This window comes from Scleropages formosus, chromosome 15 (assembly GCF_900964775.1).
Source record: "Scleropages formosus chromosome 15, fSclFor1.1, whole genome shotgun sequence".
Lineage (NCBI taxonomy): Eukaryota > Metazoa > Chordata > Actinopteri > Osteoglossiformes > Osteoglossidae > Scleropages > Scleropages formosus.
The window spans coordinates 18,493,678-18,519,648 of NC_041820.1; the positions used below are offsets into that span (position 1 = coordinate 18,493,678).

Sequence of the window (25,971 nt, forward strand, 5' to 3'; positions counted from 1 at the left end):
CCTCTAATTTCAACAATTTCTGCTCTGGTTCTTTATCTGGGCCACTGCTCAAAGAATCTTGGAGAGAGGCACCATTTATTCTATACCCTTTTACAGTGATTCTGGGACAGGGCTAAAGTAGCCAAGTGCTCTGCACCAGAAGGTTTTACAGTAAATTTAAATGAACCTCTGACAGAAAGCAATTATGTTTTCAATAAACAAGTTGAGAGTTGTGATGGAAATGTAAAATTAGCAAGCAAGATAACCCGTTTACTCCCATACTGTGCAGAGTGCTTTAGTTTTTTTGTCATGTTTTCACTTGATGAACCACAAAACTCAGCCTCCACAGCTCAGTACCTATTCTCTTCTGGTCCGTAATGTCCAGTTCAGGTTCTACGAAGGGCTTGAGCTCATCATCCTCGCAGCCAGCATTGATCCAGCGGTCCTTCATGATTTGCTAAAATGGACCAAGTCCACAAGCATCATTCATTCTGTCTATTGAGTGTATAATTCATTTCCAAAATCAGCACCCAAGGAAAGGTCTTTGCAGTAACAAAAATATGTCTGAAAAGCCTTAGGGGCACAGAAGAGGTGTGGAAACTAACTTAAGGAAAGTTATCACCTGACATTTTCACTACTACTTCTCACCTCAAGTGTACCCCGTTTGGTTGGGTTGAGCACCAGGAAGCGCTTAAGCAGGTTCTCACAGTCAGTGGACATGTAGAAGGGGATTCTGTATTTCCCCCTCAGCACCCGCTCGCGCAGCTCCTGAAGGGGCAGAAAAAAGCAGCAGCTTAAGTCTGAGCCCTCACCACACCCAAGATACATGACTAATTACTGAAACAATTAGAGATTATCTTAATTGTGATGAAAACTGTTACTGATGGTCTACTTTTGTTTGTTCAGAGTCTGCTGTACACTAGTGACCAGTGGTGGCCACCGAGTAAGAGGTCACACATTAAAACTACATTGAACTGTGGGTATCATATTCCAGATTGCCTTAACCAGTAGCATCATTATGCCATTTGCACTTGCAAAAGTAATTACTTTCAGCAATGCAGAACACGCATCATCTAAAGAGGGGAAGAAATGCATTATAGCTACCAGTGAGGGGGAAAACAATGCAGATCCAAGCCCAGTATTGTGAAAGACACCTTTGCACACAACTGTATCACAATCTAATTCACGCTCCTGAACACTCTACAAAATCTCCAGTATTATTAGTAGCTTTTGCATAGCTCTCTCTTCATTACTATATTCAGAAAAGCCAGATATAAATCAAAGCAGAAATAAGGAAAGGTAGGTAGTAGGGTAGAAATTCTGACCTTGAGATTCTGGCCATCAAAGGGCAGTGAACCACTGACCAGAGTGTAGAGGATGACCCCCAGACTCCACACATCTACCTCAGGACCATCATACTTCTTGCCCTGGAAGAGTTCTGGTGCGGCATAGGGGGGGCTGCCACAGAAAGTGTCCAGTTTGTTGCCCAGTGTGAACTCGTTGCTGAAGCCAAAGTCTGCAATCTTGATGTTCATGTCCGCATCTAGGAGCAGGTTCTCAGCCTATTTAAGAGGGAGTAAGGATGGGCAAAAAAGCATAATATGGTACTTTTACAAAATATCTACTGAAATTTTCACATAAACATATGCATAATTCCATATATTTTTCAAATTAACACACAAGTGACTGTATATTGGATGGTGTACATGAAAGAAAACCTGCAATCATTAACATGTTTAAAATTTGGTCTTACAAATTGTTTTTTTTTTTTTTCCAGTTGTTACCCTCCCATCTCATATACTCAGCAAGTTAACTATGTAAGAAAGAAAACAATGATGCAAAACATCTGTCAGGTGAAAAATAAAGCAAAGAGCTCAGAGATCCTCTCTGTAGCCTCCCTCTGTGGACTCGGAGTGGTCCAGACCACCCCTCTTCCAACTTGATATTCACCAATAATTCATAACCCATGTGTGGAAACCAAGACTCTGGTGGCCAATGTTAGCACCACAGGACTCTAATGAACCAGGTCCCATTAATTAATAGATATGTGAGGAAACAAGTAGCTGATTATCTGGGGGGGGGAGAGAAGAGACCCAGAGGAGAAAGGCATGTGAGTTAAAATTGCAAGTTGCAGGTGATTGAAGGGTCAGTGGATTTTCTTACCTTTAGATCCCGGTGGACTATGTGCTTCTGATGGCAGTATTGCACAGCTGACACAATCTGCCCAAAAGAAACAGACATCTGCATTACATACCATAGCCTATAAGTCAGGGTACTGAGATGTGCTACAGGGACAAAGTAGAAAATATAAATTGAAAACATAAGCCCGTCAGCAACAAAACAAGCTTCAAGCCAATTCTCTTCAGGGGCTTCACCTCATTTTCATATTTTGGTTTCTGCACTGGCCCAAATGAGCCACTCTCAAAGCTTCTGCTTGGGCTCCTGGTCCCTTGTCTAGATACCAATGCCAAAGGTGAAAGCTTCTGATCAGGCAAAGGGGGCCTCCACCCTATCATATCAAAGGCAATAAGGTGGGAAACGGCATCAATGATGGGCCCCATCAATAGGTAAAAGACGGCATATGTCCAGTCAGATGAGCTGCACTCAAGTCAACAAAGCCCCTAGAGGCAAGGGGAACAATCAAGAGATCATGTTCTTTTTATATTAGATAAGCAGTCTGGTTTCTGTTCTTCTCTATGGGTGATGGACTGTATGTAACCCTAACCCAGTCCTACTCATTCTGCAGCCCATTTATACAGATTTGTGGCATTGCGGTTGGCAGAAATCAGACTCAAGCTTCTGATTCAACAGTTCCCTATATCTTGACATCATTTCAGGACAGAAATCCTCTGCTGTCACCTTTTCCCAAGGTAAAACGTATACCGTATATGCCACATTCATGGGTGGTAACGGGTGTGAACACAGAAAACACTATAACACTGAGGAATGACACTGGCTTCAATGTGTGGAAGTGATTAGATCAACATTTTTTGTATTCTTTTGAGAAAATATCAAGAATAAGTTGTAAAGTTGCAAGTTTTTGAGAAAGGCAGGAAGCTCTACATGATTATTAATTCAGCACCAATAACTGCTTGTCTAGTGCAGAGTCAAGGTGGTCAGGATCCTATCCTGGGACACAGGACTTGAGACAGGGTATACCCTGGACAAGACACTAGTCCATCACAGGGCAACAACACATTCATTTACTTACACATACACATGGATTGCATGAGAAAAACAGAGGAATCCCTCACAAACACTCTGCGAACCTGAAAACTCTCTACAAAATGACTTGGAACTTAAATTTATCTCCAAACCCACAGCCCAGGAGCACTGTGCCACCATAGCACACATCTGCAGGATCAACTCCCTACCATACCAGACGCATTTACGACCTATGCAACATCATCTTAAAGGAAAAAAATTAATAAATATTTAGCTAACTGGAATTCCCCCCACTTAATGCTGGTGGAATTCAGTATGTGTGTGGGCTATGGAGAGGCATCACAGAGCTCTCTGGAAAAGATATACCTGTGCATCCATGTAAACGCATCTAAATATGCATGCCTATTGTTTGCCACGTTTTTGTAATAATGAATAGCCAGTAATCATGGGGAGTGTGGGTCAGGCAGGGTGCTGACATATGGTGGGTGTGAGCATTGCAGTACCTGTCTAAATTTAGCCCTGGCCTCCTTTTCCTTCATCCTTCCATGTGCTACAAGGTAGTCGAAGACCTCCCCTGCAAGGAAGCATAGGAGCTGAGCTGAAACAGAAGCAACAGCTGGCAAGTTTCAAGTTCTTGCAGCATTTACACACATACCCCCCAGAGCTCATGATACACACAGATAATGATCATAATCACACACAGATAAAGAAAAGCTGTCAAAAGTAACACCAGCTTCCTAGAAGACAAAACAAAGCAATCTTTATAAGGATGACAGCAGAAATAATTACTTTGTCATCTAGTAAATTATGTCTCATGGTCAGTTTTGGTGTTTATGTATAAAATTACATGGATGCATAAAACACAAAGCACAGACACACCAGCTCATATGACCCCCAGGAAGAGACATGGAGAACCCCAACTCATGAAACAGATAATACTGTTACCACCTCATTAGAATATAATGACCCTGAATTCTTACAAATACAACTGGAACAGAGACTTACATTAATACAAATTTACTTGCACCACTAAGTCCTGATTATTAAAAGCTCAATACAGATGTTCCACAACATACCACAAGTGAGAATACTGAAGTACTTCTCACCCTGTCACACTCCCCTCAATGACCCATCTCTCCTGACTCAGATCTCTCAAAACTGGTGGGGACCTCACTTGTGGTGGTGGTGAAATAGTGCTCCAATTTACAAGAAGCAAATAAAAATCCATGCCAATCCACCCAAAAGTCCACACTGTTGTGTAATAATACAGAAACCGTATACTAGCCTCGCACAGTCCAAAAAGTGTTGTGTGCTAGCAATCAGCTTAATTATGGTCTGAGGAGAGTCCTGGTTACGACCCATGTGGGCACACTCACCTCCACTTGCATATTCCATCACCAAGTACAGAGTCTTCTCTGTCTCGATGACCTCAAACAGCTTGACTGCAGGAGGTGTGGAAGAACAAATCAGGTTACTTCACATTAGTACAGCCTACCGTATGCAGCATAGTCCTTCTGTTTCTCAGAGATACACAGTAACAGAACAGACAAATTAACATCAAAGTACCTAACCACTTGGGAAGAGGAAAAACAGGACTGAAGCATTAAAGTTGCAAGAGAAAAAGTTTACGAACCCCTCAGAATTCTCTTGATGTCTATATGAATAGTTACTAAAATGCGATCTGACTTTTAAAAAAAATCTGGGTTAACACAATTAGAAAGGCACATAGGATTACAATAACTTGGGAGTGCAAAGAAGGGTACTATCAGAACCATTTCTCATATCGTGCCAACATGTTTCTCAAAACCCAGATCTGTCAACAAAATTCAGTGACAGGAACATCCTGACTGACCAGGAAGAAGGGTGGAAGTTAGTTTGCAGCTGAAAGCTCTTGGTGGTTGAGGAGAAAAATGGTGGCCAAGACCACTCAAGATACGCTTTATGAAATGAGACCCAGGCTGTGACCTTCAGGGAAAGGCTCCCTGTACTACTAAAATATACTCATCCCCTTATTTTTCCAATCCTCCAACCCTCACTCTCAGCCCCTGTCAAGAACTATAGACAAAACCCAGCTGGGATGAACTCAGTAGGAAGGGGCCCACAGCCCTTTCTGTTCACAATACAGCCCACTCAACTCTGCTGCATTACTGTGCAAATTCTGGGGTAAATCCTGACAGGGCTACACAGACACTGAGATTTTTTGACAGCACAGAACATGCAACTAGTGTCCAGAGTGACACCGTGTGTGTGTGTGTGTGTGTGTGTGTGTGTGTGTGTGCATGCACACTTTATATATGTACAAAATTGTAATTGTACACAAATTGTATGTACAGTAATTTCTTGCTTTGTGACAATCAGTTTTTCGGAATTCCCTTGCTGAGCCTACTTACATTGTGAGGGAACTAAATTATTTTCTCATGGAAGAAAAACATAATGGGAAGCTGGATGAAATGTGCAACAAAAATTATTTAAAAATGAAAATAAAAGTAAATTCTATACATGACAACACAAACGCTTGATAACATTTTAAACGGAACATTTCTGTTTTATGCCTTCATTTGATTTATCATCAATAACTGTTTCCCCAGTGCAGGGTCATATTGGTCTGGAGTCTACCTCACAAGCACAGGGTATGCAATACAGTACACTGGATGGAGACATTTTGATAATTTGGCTCAAAGGTGTCTGTGATATAAAGAAATAAAATTCACAAGATCATTATTTACTTTACTCTGCAAAACATGTGGACAATATACTGCTAGAGGTGATGTGTAGGATTCTGCACATTTTTCACTGCAGATGATCCTCTGATCATGAAAGATTAAGGCTTTATTTAGGCTAGAGCAAGGATCTTCATATTATGAAAGCTGTTTGCGGCACATGTGGTTGTGTGCACAAGACAAAGGCAACACACAGGAAGGAGGGACATCACTGTTTATTTATACCTTCCCTGCCAGTAGGAGGGTGCACACCCCAAGGATTAGGACAGAGAAAAAGTCCCTCTCAGAGGAAAAACTGCAAATATGTTAGAAACTGTTCAGTAGATTAGAAATTGTGAGAAGCAAAAAGACATTGGAACAAGTACTAATTTAGTTGGGTCAGCAATTTATACAATTTTTTAAAATAAAGAAAAAACAGACAAGTTCCCTTGTTCACTGAATGACTGCTCCGAACAGATATCAGGCACAGAAGTTGCGCTGTCAGGAATCACCTGTGCGGGGTTGACTCCCAACTGTGTAGTTGTACTGTCTGTTGCATTTGTGAGGATTGCACGAAGGACAAGTCTTATGACCAAGTACTGGGAAAAAAAAATGCCATTATGTTGAATAATAAGGCTGTTCTGTTCTGTATTTTCATAAGCTTCCAGTCACAACACAAATGTGTGTCCGAGGTGCCAATAGAGTTATACCCAAGATAAAAGGAAGGGCTTGGACTGATTAAGTTAAATGAAACCGCTTACATTTGCACACCATCCAGTCATCATTTCTATATCACCCAGTTTCATAGCCCATGTAGTGTGCTGTATAACTGTCCCATACACATCTCCATGTACAGGTGCTAGAGATGAACCCTGGCCAAACAGTTGTAACAGACCTGTGTGACTAAGACTGCAGACTTCATCTTGACAATCAACGTAAAAGCCCTCTGGCGGTAAAAGCCCTCCACCATTCGAAGACATCACAAAAAATGGCATGGCACACTTCTGCTTGGATGGAAGAGAACATTGTTTGGAGGCTAGAGGGAAGAGCCAAGCACCAGAGGAATAAGCGAGGCATAGAAACACAGAGGTTTGTTGTTCTGTCATTGTGAGGATTTGAGATCGTTTCTCAAAATTCCTAACTCAGTTAAGTGAAATTCAAAACAAGAAAGCTGGGGGGGAAAAAGAAAAAAAAAAAAAAAAAAAAAACCTTTACCATCAGTTTTGTGTTAAAGTTGACTAACCCTAAAAAAAAAAAAAAAAAAAAAAACTCTAGAAATGCCCCTATACAGACATACACTCAACTAGCTTTGTGCTCTAAAGCCAGGAGCACAGAGCAAAAGGGTTTAAGAATTTTAGAATAGGGATGAGAAGGGATACCAGCAAATAGTTATGGGAACAGTGGGTGAAAGGATGATGACAAATAAGTTCACTCACCAATATTTGGGTGGTTTAGAATTTTCATAATTCTCACTTCCCTGAAGAGCTGCAAAGGAAAAATAATGCAATATTATAACATTGGTTACATTATAATATCATTACAACAAAATCATATTTAGGCCATCCCTGTTATCGTACAGGATGTCAATTCTAGAAGCCCTAAAAGCCTTTATAAAATTGATCACATGTAGAACTGATGGAAACCTATCTGAAGCCAAAAGCATGAAATTTTGCATTTTTATTGTAGGGAGAAAGTCAACAGTCTCCACTGACACCTCACAAGAACTGCAGATCTGAGAAACTACCCACACTGAGAAAAAGAAAACATTAGGGGGATACCCAGGCTATAGCACAGTATAACTGATGTTACAAAAAACAATTTGCTGGAGAAATCCATTCCAGAAGAATACATTTCAATACAAACAGAGGGAACTTGACATCTGCAAAACTGTCAAATAGTTGCTTGTGAGCATTAACTGGTACCCTCGCACTCTTGCCCATCACTGAAATCTACACACAGTCAAACCATGTATCATTCATTAATGCTTTTCTGAGACCAGTAGGTAGGGAATAAAATCTAAGTCTTTGTTGACATTCACTAGCATAATTTGGCTGTGCTGCCCTTTCCAGGACATTGCAGCATAGGAATGCCTCTAACACAAGCGGCAACATAGTGGACGTTGAGCGTAAACTTCCTCCATTTAAGCCAATAATGATCTGAAAGGATTCAAATTTATGGATAGACAGACAGGCCTTCCAAAATTTCACCTCTCTAAGTCAGTTTCAAGAAATCGATGGATATCCACACCAGATTTAATAGTGTGCTAATTTCCTGAGAGGCAAGCAGGATATGATGGAGTTTTCTTTAGCTCTGGAGAGGCAGCATAGAAGCAAAAGCCCTGCTCATGAATTACTTCTGATGGCTTGGTTGGCTTTCAGAGTAAGAAGATGAACTGTTGAAAAACAGCAGAACAGACATCTTTATATTTGATCTCACTGGGCATGAAAACTAAGTGCTATTCATAATTGATTTTTCCTTCTAAGAGAACCTCTTTTCCCTCTGATGGCACAGGCATCCATCTTCGGATAAGCATGAGTGGTTAGGCCTTCCTGACGCCTCGCCTTGGGCAGTTTTAACAGCACTCATGGCTCCCCCAAGGGAAGTACTAAGGTAAACAGTCAGCAGTAGTACTAAGGGCTAGCAGTAATGCTCTCTTTATGGGAATCAAATTACAGTATATAGCTTGTTCTTTGACACCTATACTGTACAAGAATATGACAGTACTAACTTTACATTGCTAAGAAGCTATTCATTCAAGCCAGAAATAGGATATATACCTGCAAATTTTCCTACAGTGGTGAACTAAAATTGCTCTACAATGACACATTAAGGACAGAGATGAACCACAGAACCTTAAGGCAACTGAAGAACAACAAAGACCTGCACTCATTGAAATAACAGTGTTAAGTATTGTGATGAGCACAGCAAAGGGACACCATGTGTCAACAACCCCCTGGCTGTGGCCCTATTGACACAGATCACCTGGATAACATGTCATCAACAGAGAGATGAAATCCAAAGTACTATAGAAGGAAGGTCATGGAAAAACAAGAAGGTGCCATTTGGCTTTGATCCAAGGGCTGAGCTTTTTCTCTCACAAACATGTATACAGAGCAAATAAGAGGCTTAGCTACACTGATGCAGTCTCCCAGTGACCGACAGCTCGGACTACTCCTATGTTCATGTACAAACTTGTGTTTGTTCTTAATGTCAGCTGGTCAGTTAAAGGTTTGGGTTAGCAACGGATGTGAAAACAATGACTTGCATTATATTGAAAGCGCAGCACAGGGTGGATTCAGTGTTGGTGCTCCCATGAGTATGACCTTTCCCTGCATCCCCTAAATCAGCCATTCCCACACCTGCCTGTGGTCTGTTCCCTGCAACTTGGCAGTACCACAGATGCATGTCCACAAAGGGCTTATGATGTGGTGTTGTTTTCATACAAAAACAGAGACGTTTATTTATACTGCCAAAAGAAAAAAGAGGACCAAATAGATAAGCAGTAACCTAATCTACACAAACAACAAGCACCTCTTCCACTTAACTGTGTCGAAATTTATCGTACATAACAAAACACGTGACTTGCAGCCCTAATAGTAGCTGTCCTGATAGATGCCATTGTCTGTAGAAGCACCCACCCCTTCCCCTGGCAACCGAGCCCTGGATTGGCCAGCTGTCTTCAAAACTCTCACAGGAAGTGAGCCTCAGTTGAAGACTCAGCACAGGCTTCTAATGAACTAGCACTAATTACACACCCGAGCCTCATGTAGCAGGAGAACCCAGCCCACCGCAAACAGACCCACATGTGCCTATCTGGCTCAATGTGGTTTCAGCAAGTCTGCGCCTCTAACTGTGCCTGCGTGGCAGCTGGAATCTCACAGAATGATGCAGGACCCTGGAGGCACATGTACATGGATACCAAGAAAGCCAAACAGGCAAAAGGATTGAATAAGCTACCAAACGCAGAGTAGACCTTTATGAAAATGCCATCATGGGTTCTGAGGCTGTATAGGAACATGTGATTGTCCAATACTAAACAAAGCCAAGTGGTAAGAGGGTCAAGGGGTCCAAGGGGGGGGGGGGGGGGAGAAGAAGAAGAAGAAAAAAAAAAAAAAAAAAAAAGGGGTGGATGTGCAGAGACATACTGCTAATTAATGTGTGGGATGGATTGTTTTCATGTAGAGGAATTACCCAGCATGCATATGTGTGAGCATTCTGTTTCCGCACACAAGGGAGATGCGGGAGGGAATGCTCTAACAGTTTGGGAAAACAAGATGCTCTTACCCGTAAAAGATTTTATGGATCATCAGGACATTCCACCCACACTCAAGTGCAACTGCTGCAATCTAAGGATGGAGGTTTGAGAGTGCTGATGCATGTGTCTGCGTATTCATGTACGTGTGTCTAAGGCAGTGTGCACCATCTGCGTCACATGCTCACCGACACTGTAAATACACATCCTCTCAACTAGGAAGAGAAGGTGGCCTAATGAATAATTCAGTTTAAGTGTAGTTTAAAAGCTTCCATCATCCCTGTTTTTGCTCCCATTTCAGCATTCCCTCCCTATATCGACAGAAGAATAATGTTCGTATCTGAACATGCTGAATTATGATGACCTGTTTAGACTTCAGATCATCTTATACCCCTTGAAATGCAGAAAACTCAAGAAGCAGGAAAATACAGGAAACCACAACAGTGTGGTGAAGAGGCATGTCACTGCTGAAGGGCACACAGCCACAAACGATCTCCTTTATTCAAACTGAACCCTAAAGGTAAAGGATGAATTTTGAAGGTGACTGATCCGTTACTCATTGCCAGATGTACTGCACTAGAAGAACATAAACTGTTCTCTGTGCCACGGAAATTAGATCATCTGGGTAGCGCCATGTGATTCAAAGGACAAGAGAGAGTACACAAGGGGGGCTGGGTCACATCACAGAAGCACACAGGTGGAGTTTACAAACATAAAAGATAAATGCGGATGTGCATTTGTACGGCGATGCACAAAAATATTCACCTTTGCCAAATATGGGCAATTTAAACACTAGTACAGTACTGTTTTTAGAAAAACTGGTTGCTCTTGAAATAGTACGGCTGTTGTATTCCTGAGCAGAGAAGCTAAACCACTTCAGTACCAATACATATTGTCATTAAAAGTGATTTAAAATGGTTTTGCTCAACTGCTAAGTAATGGTACATAATGCAGTGGTACATAGCTCTGGAACAGCAGACAGCTTTCTTTCTTTGCAACAAAGAACTTGCTACAAGCATCGCAGAAAAAATACACAGTTTTACACCTCACAAGTGCCCCAAAAAGATTATTTTGAGGCAGCACGGCTAGTGTGATATGTGGGTAGCACATACACCAATTTAACTGAGATAAGAGCACCACCTCCAGATTGTGCTGCAACTGCACACCTGAGGCCGGGGTCCACACACTACAATACTGGGTATTCAATGCTGCCACCAACAATTTTAAGAAATTAATACAGGCTTTCAAGTCCAGTGGGTACTGAGTAATAAACTTTCAACCATTATAAACTTTCTCATGAACAGAGCTGGCATCAATTTAAATTGCTTGTTAAAAGCTCCACCGATGCACCCACAGATAGCGATCACGAATATTTAGTGCTGGCTTTGCGTTTATCAAAGGAGCGGAAAAGAGAAGGTGAACCGGCTGTAGATAAACCTATGGTTTCTGCATCTACCAATTCTGAGCCTGTTAGGGAAGCATCCTCTGCCATGTGACACCTCTGGCACTGAGTTGATGACATTTGACACTTCAAGGTAAATTCACAACTTGCTTTTTAAATCTCTAACGATGTCTTTATTTCTTATTATTATGTCCGAAATAGGTATCAGTTAATTTCATGTGATTTGTTGGAAAAAATAAGGGATCGTGGTGCTGCAAATGAGCAGAAACACCCTGGTCTAACTCTGGACACAGCTCTTCATTGTGCTTTCTTGTTGACGACAGTTCATAAAAACCTCTGCCAGGGATTCAAATTATCCTGGAGGAAAAAGCCACCCACCCCACAGAGCTGTCAGGGTTGCTGAAATTTACATCTACTCACTTAACAGATGCTTTTCTCTAAAGCAATGGACAACACAGCCAAAAAACAAAAATAAAAAAAGTGCATTCTAAGGGAAGATACAGACATGAGATTCATAAGTAGTATCACTTAGTCCTTTTGCCGAGTACCCGCCTATGGATCTGATAATGAGCTGACGATTGGTACTTGCTGTGTGTACTATTTAAGGAAGCAGCCAATTGAGGACCTGTAAAGTGTCCGTCAAACTACAGACTCTGATATACTTATCCTCTTGTGCAGTTGTGCATCTGGGCATTCAGTTTTTTTCCCCCCCTATCCTGGTTAGATCCAGTTTGCCCTCTTCTCTCAAAACAATAGATAACTTTATGTGAAATTTTCACTTTCTTGGCAATCTGAAGCATGGAATAACCTTCATTCTGCAAAACAATATACTGACGTGTTTCTTGAGAAAGAAGTTTCATTTAGGCTACTTTTGAGCCCCAAAATAAACTTAGGAATGCAGATACCTTGCAACCCAAGGAAAGACAATTTACTTGCTTTCTTGAACAGAATAGCAGGTCTCAGCTACGCTAACCCAATTACAGGTTTCTTCATCATTGGAGTTTACCATTAGGACACTGGAGTAAAGACTACTGAAAATTTCACAGTCTTAAGAGAATAATACATAAGTCATTTCAAATAATGATAGCCATTTGCAACATTAGTAAAGATATCCTGACTATATTTTCAAATCAATTCAATGTTTCTTGATTAAAGTAGTATCAATTCTTCCAAAAACATTAAAATTTCTGGGCGATTAGAACTTTTGAACGCTAGTGTACATGTCTCAGCAACACAGTTATAATCTATGCACACTGAGTTCTTAACTTGGAAGACAACTGGGTCCAGAAGTATGACTAACTTTGTTCCTAAATCCAACCACTACAACACAATCAAACCTTAATACAGCTATATCTTGATATATTCACAGGCTAGGTTCTGTTAAAATAAAAACAAAGCCCCCCAACAACAAAGCTACAATGAATTAACTTTCTGTACGGCTTTACACAATTTTCCTCAGCTACTTGTTCTGTGCAGGGTCTGAGTGTTTTGGAGGCTCTCTTTTAAACAGGGAACACCAGGGATGTTTACTTTCTCTTTTACTAACTTCAAGAAACATTAAGTCTATTTTAAAATGATTGATTATAAAAAAATGTCAGCGCCATAAACAATGTGTTATGTACAGCTTTATAGGTGCAACACAGTCTTGCTTACCAGGTGGTATGGGAGAACGTGTAAGTGGACTACACTTCTGATTTATGACTGACCGTGCAAAAACTGGCAAAATATTCATCCTGTAAGCATGTGCAATATTCGTCAGCATCCAGTTACCTTCACTCTGCTTTACCATCCATACAAAGCATAATACAAAAATATCTTTATTCAGAGGGTATGGTCTATAAACAAGTCTCTGATACAGCACAAATATTTTAATAAATTTTAATAAATATTAAAAATGTCATAAGGCTTTAAGTTTAATATCTTAATTTCAAGACGCATTAAAATTTAAACCAAAATGACATGAAAACAATTTCCTCCACATACTCTTGATCAATGCCAATTGTTGACCATAGACATATGCATCATCACATACTTTGTTCATTGCGTATTTTAGTTTAGTGTTAACCAGTGCTGTGGAATCAGAAGAAATTATTGGGTTACCAGAGTCAGAGAAAATGCACCGACTGCGACTAAATGTGTCATATATGCCGGCATATAAATCAACCCTCAAAACTCAGAGGTGTAATATAGGTTTTGGGCCTATATTTGCCGGATAAGTCAACCTCCAAAATAACGTGCAACTTTTGGGCCCAGGCCAGGCCCGTGGACTCGTACACTTACAATATGGACCTAGGCTAGGCAGCAGAAGTCAACAAATAGTCCCATTTTATATAAAATGATAGATGTTTTACTTATTGTATCCTGTTATATGGCAAAAGGAGTTTTAACAAAGTCTGCAGTTTTTGAACACTTTACAGTCACAACAAATGGGCAATATCTGTGTGTCTTGTAGAACATGTGAAAGCACATGCTGCAAAAACAAATAGTTTTACTGGTTCCGAAAAAAACGCACCTACAAGAGTAATGCGGTGGAGTCGGAGTCATAAGCAATTATTGGGTTACTGGAGTCGGAGGTATCATAAATTGAGGAGTCTGAGTCGAAGGTTTTGTGTACCAACTCAACAGCCCTGGTGTTAACGTAACAAAAGCAAGCTAAACAAAAGCTGTAGCCTTGGGCAATTTCTTCAAATTAAATTCTTCTGTCTCTAAGAGTAGGAGCAGAAGGATACACACATGGTGTATAAAGACCTGAGTTTAACACTCAGGGTGTAAACTTTGTGCTGCATAGTAAGACACAACACAAACCTGCAAGTACCAGCAAACAACTGACCAACATCTACAACCACATGTCCCAAGCGGGGTCGTGGCAAGCTGGAGCATACCTAGCAACACAGAGCGCAAGGCCCAAGGTGGAAGGGACACACCCAGGATGGGACACCAGCCCGTCGCAAGGCACCCCAAGCAGGGCTCAAACCTCAGACCCGCCACACAGCAGAGACTGGTCAAACCTGCCACGCCACCATGCCCACACGTACCAGCAAACATAAAAGTACAATAAAGGAAAGAAAATTTGGCAAACTTCAAACTCCCTAAACTACTGGATAACAGAGTGCTAAGTTTGTTTAATGCCCAAAATTCATTTAATTTTGCCATTAAATAACTTTGTTAGTCACGACAAAAGAGGTGAGCCCTGACATGAAGCAGCTGCAAAAATCTAGTCTCAATCAATATAATGGAAAAGTTAATGATTCCCATTATTCATGCTTTCACCTTGTGGTAACTCAAAGATATCATACTTCCCAAGAAGCATTTTCCAAAAAAAAAAAAAAAAAAATGCTGCACGCTTTAACATGACATTTATGCTGCTTTCTAAACTACTCTAAACTACTGTGCAGTAATGGTGGTACAGTGAATAATAGTGTAAATTATTTCAGGTTAAAGGAAAAAAAAAAATGTTTCACTGTGATATGACTATCATTACTCTCTCACCCCTTCAACTCATCCGAAATCATTTACTCAGATCCTTTGGACGCATTTTAGCACCAGGCATTAGTCTCCAATACGTCCAGAAATCCAACCTCATGGTCACTGTCACAGAGGAGCAAGAATCCAAGGTTGTGTGAAAACAAAGTTTGAGAATTTTAACCATGGTTCATGACGTGTGAAACCATCATACTTAGTCAAGTGAGGGGCAAGTCACCTTGTGCTGACTGCATGAAGAGAATGTGTAAGTTTCTGACTTCCTGTGAGCCTAGGGCTAAGAGTCCTGCGGTCTGCACTGGTTGGCTCTCACACTGCGATGCAGCACCATCCCTTGCACACTTAATCTTGCATGCTTTGCTGGGTGTAAGCAGCTGACAGGGCCTTAATGACAATTCCAATTCTGGGTAGCAAAAGAGAACTCTGATGTCAAACTTAAAAGGGAGGACGTAAAAGAATAGAGAGAAACAGAGCAGAGAAATGCTTGCCACGGCCCCACGGGTCTCAGAACTCACCAAGTATTAGGTTCAGCTGCACAAGGGGCAACACCTGTGACACAGGCTACTGCACACAAATGTTCCGAACAGGAACAAACCTCCACGGGGTGTGGAAACAGAACGGCCAAAACAAGAAAGCAAGACAGTGATCTTGTAACCACCAGGGCTGTCCAGGAGGTTGTCCAGAGCTGCCTTGACCAGAACAGCTAGCTACATTCTACTCAAATTGTGCACTTAACTTTCTCCACAGGAAACTGTTACTTCCTTCAACACAGACCCAACAAGTGAAAAATGTCTGTTCTAAAAAAAGGCTGATGCAGCAATGTGTATCTGTTGAAAAGGGGGAAAAATACAGAGGCAACAAAGGCTGTAGAGATTGATTCGTTTGGATCCCCTTGATGTTGTCCTGCTTTTCAAATCTAGAACATTTTTGCTGCAGCTAAAAGGAGTCAAAAAACAACAAATGCTGGGCATCCCTAACTGATGGGGCAGGGACAGGAAGCAGGAAGCTGCCCCCCTGCAGCAGGAGTCAAAGGGCATTGCAGGGGAAAGCAAGCAACCCTAAACCCCCTACACATCAGAAACATTACCAGGTAGGCCTCAACTCAGAACCTGCTCACAATGGAGTAACTCCCATCTACACAATCTATCAGAGCTTCTTTCCTCACACAAACAATAGCCACATAATGAGCCCTCCAACAGCTCAAATGCTGCTGACTAATCCTGTTGTAAATAGAAGTGTGGGGGGACAAGTTGTTCACTGACAGCAACTTGCTTGTACCACAGAAAGGGCAGTGAGAGTAGAGCATGGGGGAGAACTAAAGGAAATTGTAAGAGAGCAAAACCTGCTGTCAGAGAAAAAAAAACCTATCTCCTGTAGTAATAGGAAATGACCATAGAATATCAGATGTTAGTGCCACTGGGCCTGGAGTAGTTGGAAGGGTTCAGCAGTAAACTACCACTCACAAGATTGCTTAGTGAGCTTCGGGTTTTTGGCCACACAGAGGCCCACCTTCCTGCTGAAAATCCACAGCAAGTGAGCACAAATGCCAAAGCCATATGAGCCGAACAAAACCAACAAGCACACAGCAAACATAGGGAAACTGAATATTACTTCTTGATGACAATGACGTCATGTTCAAAATCTAAAAAAAGTAAGAGGGAATAAGAACCTTCAATGACTAAAGCTGAGAAATTATTTCCCAGCTACAGGCCAAGCAGTGCGCAAAAAAAAAAAAAAAAAAAAAAATCCAGTTCTTCCCTCCCATCCCTTTGTGTCTGACCTGGTGGAATTTCACCACAGTGCTGGCTTGCAGCTGCTGCCCACACAATGGGGCTTGGTGACTCAGAACACCTCAGACGTGGTTTACAGGGGGATCAGAGTGAGGATTATGGGCCACAGCAACAGGCCATGTAAATAAACATGCAAGATGAGAAACGGTCAGAAACTACAGAAACTGTCATGACTAACCTAAACAAGGCCAGTGTGACTCACTTAAGGGAAAAAAAAACATACAAAACAAGTACACAAACATTCACTACAAAGGCTCCAGGTGTGCCCTAGGAAGAATTTATAATAATAATAATAATAATAATAAAACAAATGGATACATAAGACAGGCTAGAACAGTGCAGGTGCAAAAAAATCCTGTGAGCACAGAGATCTCAATGAATGCACCTTACACCAGCTTATGCCCTCGAAGTCAAGAGAGCGAAATGAAATTGCTGCACCAGCCATCAGGCCTAACTGTTAAGACCACCTACCCATCAAGTTATTTAACTAGAGGACCAGAATGATGGGGACAAGGCAACTCTGCAGAAAGAGCAGTGGAAAGCTTAAAAACAGCACAGCCCCACCATAACACTGGTCCAAATTGATTCTCTTTGTGTACTTAGCTTCAGATTGTACCCTGCTGCCAAGGCCATGGCTGATGCTTTCCAGCCATTTGATTTGTAGAAGATCTATCAGAATCCAGTTATTATTTCCGAAGAGTAAAAGTAGTGTAGTTCGTGTGTGTTCACATCTGGAGTAATCTGCTGAAGTAAGGAGACCTGGTTTCAGAGTGAACGCTCACGGTCACATGGTTACACAACAAGCAACACTGGGAGCGATCCACTTACGTAACCAGAAACACACACTGGTACACAAACACCAAAAACTCCACCTAACTAAAGTTCAATGAGACCAGCCCTTCACCGACTCAAAATGTAAAAATAAGTTTGGAATTAAAACATGATGATGTCAAAGGAGATAAACACATTTAATTCAGTGAATATACAGACCTTCCAACACTTTCCACCTAGGGTTAGGAAATTCAATCCTTAACTCTCAGCCCATTTTAGACCAAAAGGTGCAAATAGAGCATGGTGCTAATAAGTGCTTTTATGACCAAACAGTAAGGCCAGAGTGTTTTGAAAATAGCCTACTCAAAAATGAGAATAAGAACTCCATCAACCGATGCTGATTAATGACAACCAGACAGCTGACAGCATTGCTGCCTTTGGTTCCAAAGGTTACCGGTTCAAATCTCACCTCCAGCTGTTGTACCTTGTGCAAGGTACTTACCCTAAAAAACTGCTCTAGTAAAAATTACCCAACCACACAAATCTGTAAATAATTGCAAGGTATCAACATAACATTGTAAGCTGCTTTGGAGAAAAGCATTAGATAAATGTAAAATGTAATAACTTTACTGCTAAGCTAATATGATCAGCAGTCATACTTTCTAAAGACAGCATGAGAGTGGGAGTTCTGCCTCTTGCAGAGATGGGAGAGTAGTTTGTGTAGATTGAATTCTGAATATTGCCCAACACAAACCACTGGTGATGGTGGTGGGGCACTAATGCCATGTCAGTAACAGCTGAACTTGCCAGTGTGCTTCTTCCTAAAGGACATTAAAGAGTGAGAAACACCAGGAATTTAGCACAAGTCCAACAGAAATATTTGGAGTCAAATGTGACCCATTCTACATCAGCCACAACAAAAACAAAGTAATTTAGTGAAAAAACTTGTTCACAAGTCACACCCTCAGGTACTAAATGCAGGCCATGTCTAACAGAGGGTGGAAAGCTGTGTGTGCCGTGGCTTTCCTAACTGTCCTTCCCAACATGTATGCCAGATTTCCTGTTAGCATTATACAACACCAAACAAAAGAATTCAATAGGCCATCAGAAAAAGTAACTGCAGATAATTAACAGGTTAGAGCAATACAGGTCTACGGACAGTGTGTGACAATGTGGCCGGTGCTTCAAAGATTCCATTGCACTATGGTGGCAGTTAATCTGCCCCTGAAGACAACAGTACAAAATCTGGCAACTGCTAATAAAGCACTAAACCCCCCACAAAAATTGAACATCTCAAGCCAGATCACTGTCATCATAATACAGGTCTGCACTGTTGCATAAGCTGCTCATTCTCACTTCTACGCTGACGATATAATTAGCAACAGCCGAAATCCAACTCCATGGAGGGTTCCTAGCCTTGGATCTACGCTTCCCATGATGTACGGCAGCTGGTGGAATATTATCAGAGAACAAGAGCTGCAATGGCACCACACGTAGGAGCTGCAGTTAGTCACAGAACATGAGAGAGAGAGAGGGCTGTCATGGCCATCACAGACCAACAGCATACAAGGTTCTCCTTCGTACACTCCCACAGGAACTGTGGACAAGAGGCTCACGAATACCAGACGACACACAGTCGTCGAACCGCAGCGAAAGCCCTTAACTCAAATGGCTTTACTAAATACCCAGCTGTAAAACTGACATCTATATAGGTCACATTAAAACTTCCTTCAGACTGCCCACCTGCAGACACAAGAATAGCAAGTGAATCTTTGCACAGAATTCAGAAGGTCTACATAGTTTTCTACAGAGAAGAGTAGCCATTATAACCCCAATGTGCTCACCTTCTGAAGACTGGTGGGGTTCAGCTGGGTCTTATCAATTATTTTTATTGCAACCTAGAAGAAAAGAAAAATTCTTTTAAGCTCAAAGATTGCATCTAACTGCTATATACGTGTACTAAACATACAAAAGTCAAACATAGAATAGGCAATACTTAGATTAAAACAACTATAACGTATTATAACAGCTGAATAAATGGATACTGAAATATTGTGATTATCAAGCACCTGCTACTCTCACCTCTCGGCCAGTGAGGATGTGCCGTGCCAGCTTGACTTTGGCGAAATTGCCCTTGCCGATGGTCTTGAGCAACCGGTAGTTGCCGATGTGCGGCTGTTCATCTGTGCAGGAGGCGATGGAGTTACGGCAACGGGCACCAGAGCGGCTAGGCCGCGTGGTAATCTCTGTGCGTCCATCACCGTGTGAAGTGTGCTAGAGGGAAGAAAGAATGCATATGGATAAAAGTCAAAGGTCACAGGCCAAACCCCCAAAAGTCCACAAGCAAGCAGCAAAGGAAGATTAATATGCATCCCTTAGAACACCATTACCATTCAGGAAACAAGCTGTTATTCACCCAGGGCACCCTATATCAAAACCAGATCCATACACTTCCGCAAAACAGCCAAAGAAAATGGTTCAGTGAAGAAAGAACAGTAGTGTACATTCCAGTTAAATAAGCAGAGGGTAAATTCAAAGTTCACCTTTGTGTTTGAGTTTTTTTCATAATTTTAGAGCCTTGTGTCAGAGTGCATGCATTTCACATTAAAAACATATCTAAGCACAAGAAATTGGAAAGCAAAAAAAAAAAAAAAAAAAAAAAAACTACACTTCCTAGATGTGAACTATTACATTTTTTAAATGTGATTAATCTTTTGGCTTTACCAAAACCATACTGTTTACATCCTACAGCTGGGAGAATAAAAGTAACAATCCAACTGAACCAGTTGATGGGATTTTCATTCACATTCAATTAGTCTGCAAGAATTCTGCACAAACAGTAGAGAAGATCAAACACAGCTTTGCAATAACACTGCCATTCAATTTAGGAAATGTAAACAGCTATTTTTGTATAATTAATACTCAATTACTGATCACTGGTGAGATCATAAGAAACCAATAGAAACTACACAACATTAGCCAAGTAAGACTTCTACAAGAGACCTGAGGTCACTTCTGATAATGGCTATTAGTCTATATAATTAGTTCTAATGGCAAGAGGGCAGTAAATGTAGGTGGTACCAAACAATTTGGACCAAAAACAAGTTACAAGCTTTTTGTTACTAACATGCACTCAGTGTCAAAACAGTTCATGCCCCAAATCCTTCGTTCCAAGATGATGCTCCTAGCCATTTCAAAATACCAGGCGACTGAAAACATTCTGCATTTTGTGAGTGAAATCATCAGTCAAAGCAGAGGAAATATTAACATTAAGTTACTAAATGCATTAATAATCACAAGAAACTGTTCAGATCTGTCCTTACAACATAGCAGCAAACCAACCCAGAATAGCTTTTAAAAAAAGCACTCCAAAAGATCAAAAGGGGGCACAACTTCTTGCCTATAAATTGCCGCACTTTCAAAATCAGTATAAGTGATCTCAATCACGAGCAGTTAACAAGGTATTCTAAAATAGCCCAATGCATAGCTCCAACACTAGTTATTATAAGTCCAGAGTGAGGCAAGTCCCATATGGCTCAACTCAGTTATAAATGGAATAGCTATTATAGAAGCTTTCACTTACAGTACTCATTTGATGCACGTTCCACGAGCGGGTGAATGTCATTTTTGTTCTGGTATAGGAGATATCAAATCAAATGGGCCTCTTGGTTTTGTGCAGGTTGTTCACTGATCTGCTAGTCAGACAAAAGACTGGACAATCCACCAGGGCGCAGGGTGGACCCCAGGACAGGGACATTTCTAACTGAAAAATCGAGCACCTGGACCTTGAAAGTCCCTGCACCAGAAGCTCCTGGATTACAGACAACCACCTTGATCGCAGGTAAGTGTGCTTCACCATAAATTACCCAGGCGTTCAAGAAGTCGAAAAAATGTTCTGTTAGACTCGGTTGTGCATCAAACCTGCAAGTGCTATTTTAGAAGCATCTGATGTTTCATTATGTTACAAGAGAACCACACAAAGAGAATGTAAGAAAAAAAAAAGTTTATTTCCCAGAGTGTCTGGCTAATGAAAAGGGAAGCAGTGTTGCAGTAATAGTTAAATGACACCCCTCCGTGGGTCCTATGTATGGATGCAGCTTTCACCCATGCATACACTCACTGCTGTACTAACTCAACTGTCCTCACCCCGTGCATCTGCTTTCCTGCTTATCCATTTGGTACATATTCGGATGAGAACCTTGATACACACTAACTCATCAGATCTGCTGGGATAATGACAAGAAGAAAATCGCCCAGACTAAAACACGCACGATCGACACGATGATGTAGAAGAACAATGATGCGATGCTTAATTGAAGAACACCACGTACGAAGGAAACCTCAAGAAGGCGATCATGCGCTGCGATCGCGTTGGACACGGACCCGTGGGCTGAAGTCAAGCCTAACCGGTGACAGCCCCCGGCCGGGACGAACGCGCTCGTCCACGGACACCGTGACCGCGCACGAAGCTGAAGCAGCACGCGCGCTACGATGCGTCACCGTCTCGCGTCCAGGCACGCGGTGACCTCCCTTCAGCCACGCTCACTGTGCCATAGTCTCCACATACACCACTGCACCGTCGTAAAAGGTGCAAGTAAAAATAAAATGTTTCGAACAGGATCGACCCTCTCTGCATTCACGATTACGTTTGCCACAAAGGCCGATCAGAATTCAGATTCATCACATGTGGCATGAGAAAAAATGGCTTCATGATGTGGAACTGACGAGATACTCACGTTCTCTGTGTCTCTTTCGTTGACTGTGGGTAGCGGTGTTCTGGTGGACATCGTCTTCGTGAACGCGCACCGTCACAGCGCGCTCCTCGAAACGGACTACAGCTCGCTTTTCGGGGTTAACGTCAGTCTCAAAACGCATACATGGATCCGCAGGGGGATTTCAGCCACGGTCCGCAGGCAAACTTTCATAAAACTTGTCTTATATTATTAAATAAGATGAGCTGAGCACTGAAGACCAAACTACCCGGCTGACTTAGCAAAGCGGAGTCACACAGGACAGGGCGGCATTATTCCCTCGGAACGCACCTGTGGAGAAATAAAAAAAAAAAAAAAAAACCGTCTCCGGCTACTAAGGAGCCACGAAATAAAAGAGCTGACACGGGGGAGAACAGCGGGTGGTCCGCCGTCAGGCCTCCAGGTCCTCTGCGATTAAAAGCGATGTGAACATAGAAACACTAACGCCGGCGATGAACAGGCCCCCGACAGCCGCACCGCATCCACACAAGGAGAAGGGGACGGGGTTCGCCCAACCGCTCTCAAATATCCCTGCCAGCTTGTTCTTTATCTGAGCCTGTTTCACGTTCAGTTATCATTCGGTTTCCGGCGCCCCCTGTCCCAGTTCTCAGAAGCAACGCTTCTCTATAAAACACCCGAGCGCGTCGCTTTCGCCCATCTCCAAAAAGTACAGTTCGCTTGATAACTAGATCCAAGATGGCTGCCCGGTGACTGAGGAGTTCCAAGCCAAGCCCTGGACGCCCGGAGGAAGTGACGACATTAGCGGCCACCGGAGCTCATTGGTGCGAGAGCCCAAGAAGCGCTTTTGTTGTTGCTAGGGTGATTACTGGTGAGGAACGAGTCGTTCTCGTCAGGCATCAGGAGAAGCAATGGCTAACGGCAGCGCTTCCGACACCCCGACCGAATCTTCTATCACCTTGCTGTTTCACAACCGAATACTTAAACACCAATAATGTTTCTGTTTTAATTTTGACGTAATTTTTTTTTCTTTCAGTAGGGCTGCCTTGTGGGGAAACAGTTTGTCAGCTATAGTTGAGAGTCAAAATTATCACTGTGAACAGAGCTAACTGGAGTTACACAAATTTGGGGCACTCGATATATTTGCCTGAAGATTAGGGGAGATACATCCACCCTGCCCCTCTAGCCTTGTTATACCTGTGGGTTTGCCACTTCACGTTTTTTTTTTTTTTGGACTTCCCAGTGAACAATGCTAGTTGTCTACTCAGTCCTTCTTTGACGAAGTCCTGTGCAGGATTTTGTCAAATGGGGACAAAATAGTGGAAGATTGGACACAATTATTGAACACAAAGCCACTACATTTTACTTCTATTTCCTAAAGACAAGGGCCCCTTGGTAGTTAACATGGGGTACTTTCACCAGTTCAAAAAAAAAAAAAAAAAACTTAATATCCCAGTTTCCGTCCCTTATGTGTTTTTTACCAGATACGCGCACTATCAAACCTTCCCATAAGTGAATGATCCAAACTGCTTTTCTGCACATTTAAGAATCCCGTGCCCTCATGACATAGGTGGTGTCACAGCTGTCTTTGTGTGTAATGCTGATGTAATCTGGGTGTGTGTTCAATTGTGTCAGGATGGCTGCCTGGGGGCTTCATTCCAGAAGCTTCCCACCCCATCCCTGAGGAGTGTCTCCGAGGAGGCAGAAAGGAAGCATGGTCAGGGGTGAATGTGGAGATCACACATGATGAACGTCTGCTTCTCCTTAAAGTATCACACTTATATCATCACAGAAACCGCAGCAAATTTGGGGATTTTTTTTTTGGGGGGGAAATTTCTATCTTTATTGCCTACAGTGTGGTGTTTCTCACTCCGCTCCAATCAAGAGCTTTATTTCTAAACAGATGAAAACAGTCTTTAAACCCTCCTTCCTTCAGAACTTTCAATGGGCCCCTATGTCTCTGTCCGTTCCTCTTGTTGGATCATTAATGGACCATATTTACATGTTATTATTTATGTCCTAGTAATTGTTATCCAGCCTAGATTCTTGCATCGAGGTTGCAAGACCAGTTCAACTTGTCATTGATATGGAGCCCCAATGACCTGTAAGACTGAAAATCACCTCAGTGGTAATTAGGCTCAAAAACTCTTTAGCACAGCAAAAATTGACCACCAGCCCCTTCATCTTGTCAATCTTGAGCTGCAGATGTTTACTTAACACCAGGAAGCAAAGTCCTCAATTAGACATCTGTACTACAGTACATCACCTTTCTCTTCACACCTCACTAATCTTCAAGAAACTCAGACACACACACACACACACACACACAGAGTCTGAAACCACTTATCCCAAGCGGAGTCGCATCGAGCTGGAGCCTAACTCAGCAACATAGGGCGCAAGGCTGGAGGGGGAGGGGACACACCCAGGACGGGACGCCAGTCCATTGCAAGGCACCTCGAGTGGGACTCGAACCCTAGACCTTACTGGAGAGCAGGCCCTGGCCAAATCTGCTGTGCTGCTGCACTTCCGCATCCCACCCCTTCAATAAACTGCAAAGTTTTTTTTTCTCAGCATCAGCAAAAAGTCTGTGTTGTGGAGGTGCATCTCAGATGATTGTCGATCCACAGAGGAGGAAGGAGCAGCACTCAATATTGCATATTGGTGATATAGAGGTGGAGAGAGTGAGCAGCTTCAGATTCCTGGGTGCTCACATTACTGAGGATCTCACCTGCTCTCACAACACTATACATCTGGTCAAGAAATCACGTCAGCGTCTGCACTTCTTGAAAAGGCTGAGGAAATTTGGCACGCCAAGCCAAATCCTCAGAAGTTTCTATAGGTGTGCAATCGAGAGCGTCCTCACCAGCTCCATCACAGTCTGGTTTGGAAGCTGCAACGTACAGGATCGTAAGGCGCTACAGCGAGTGGTGAAAGCTGCTCAAACCATCTCTGAACGTCCTTACCAACACTGGAGAGCTTCTACCAGGCCAGAACCATCAGGAGAGCCATCAGCATCATCAAGAACATTAGTCACCCCCAGCACAGCCTTTTCACACCCTTACTATCAGGCAGATGCTACAGAAGTGTTAAAGCCAGAACTTGAAGGCTGAAAAACAGTTTTTACCCACAGGCCATCAGGCTTGTGAACGACACCCATCACACCAGACCCAGATTACCCTCTGAGCCTGAGAGGTGTGAACTACCCCATCCTTCCTACACACGCATACACATCCACAACACCAATAACATCAGAGACCACAGACTACGCCGCATACCTTGCGCACACAAATATACACCCCCTTTCAACTGCGAATAGACCCAGTCTACTTCTGCAGGACTTTGCATATGTACGTCTTCCATGTGTACATTGCGCAGTGCACACTTTATGTACGTATATAACTTAGTTTCTTGGATTTTTTCACCAATAGTAATTTTTGTAAATTTGTCATTTTGCACTAATAGTAATTTTTGTAATGTATGATTTACGCCTTGTGTTTTTCTTTCCTTATGCCCTTACAATTTATGTCATAGGCTGCTGAGAGGATTCACAGAGTAAGAATTTCATTGTATGGTGTAACGAACTGTTTACTGTACACATGACAATAAACTCTTGAATTGAATTGAATATATCTGTGCCTTTGCTAAGACTAAGATAGGGGAAGGAACTTGGAGTTGACAAGGGCTTTGGAGGTCCCCCTGCTATACCTCAGCCTTCCCCCAGTCC

At 42.2% G+C, this 25,971-nt stretch overlaps 1 protein-coding gene across 6 annotated transcripts in view; it reads right to left on the reverse strand.

Annotated features, from left to right (window-relative positions):
• mark3a (MAP/microtubule affinity-regulating kinase 3a) overlaps window positions 1–23,021 on the reverse strand; it is a 32,663-nt gene extending 9,642 nt beyond the window's left edge. For all 6 annotated transcript variants that reach the window (XR_001964931.2, XM_018727661.2, XM_018727659.2 and 3 more), the window contains exons 1-10: window positions 22,275–23,021; window positions 19,621–19,812; window positions 19,383–19,436; window positions 7,280–7,328; window positions 4,521–4,586; window positions 3,648–3,718; window positions 2,143–2,199; window positions 1,305–1,541; window positions 628–747; window positions 337–436 (exon numbers count right to left, since the gene is read on the reverse strand). Coding sequence is in view for 5 of the 6 variants with exons in the window: in XM_018727661.2 (XP_018583177.1) it covers window positions 337–436; window positions 628–747; window positions 1,305–1,541; window positions 2,143–2,199; window positions 3,648–3,718; window positions 4,521–4,586; window positions 7,280–7,328; window positions 19,383–19,436; window positions 19,621–19,812; window positions 22,275–22,325 (997 nt within the window). In the remaining variant the exon portion in view is untranslated. The remainder of the gene's footprint in view (window positions 1–336; window positions 437–627; window positions 748–1,304; window positions 1,542–2,142; window positions 2,200–3,647; window positions 3,719–4,520; window positions 4,587–7,279; window positions 7,329–19,382; window positions 19,437–19,620; window positions 19,813–22,274) is intronic.
• Between the last annotated feature and the right edge of the window lie 2,950 nt (window positions 23,022–25,971).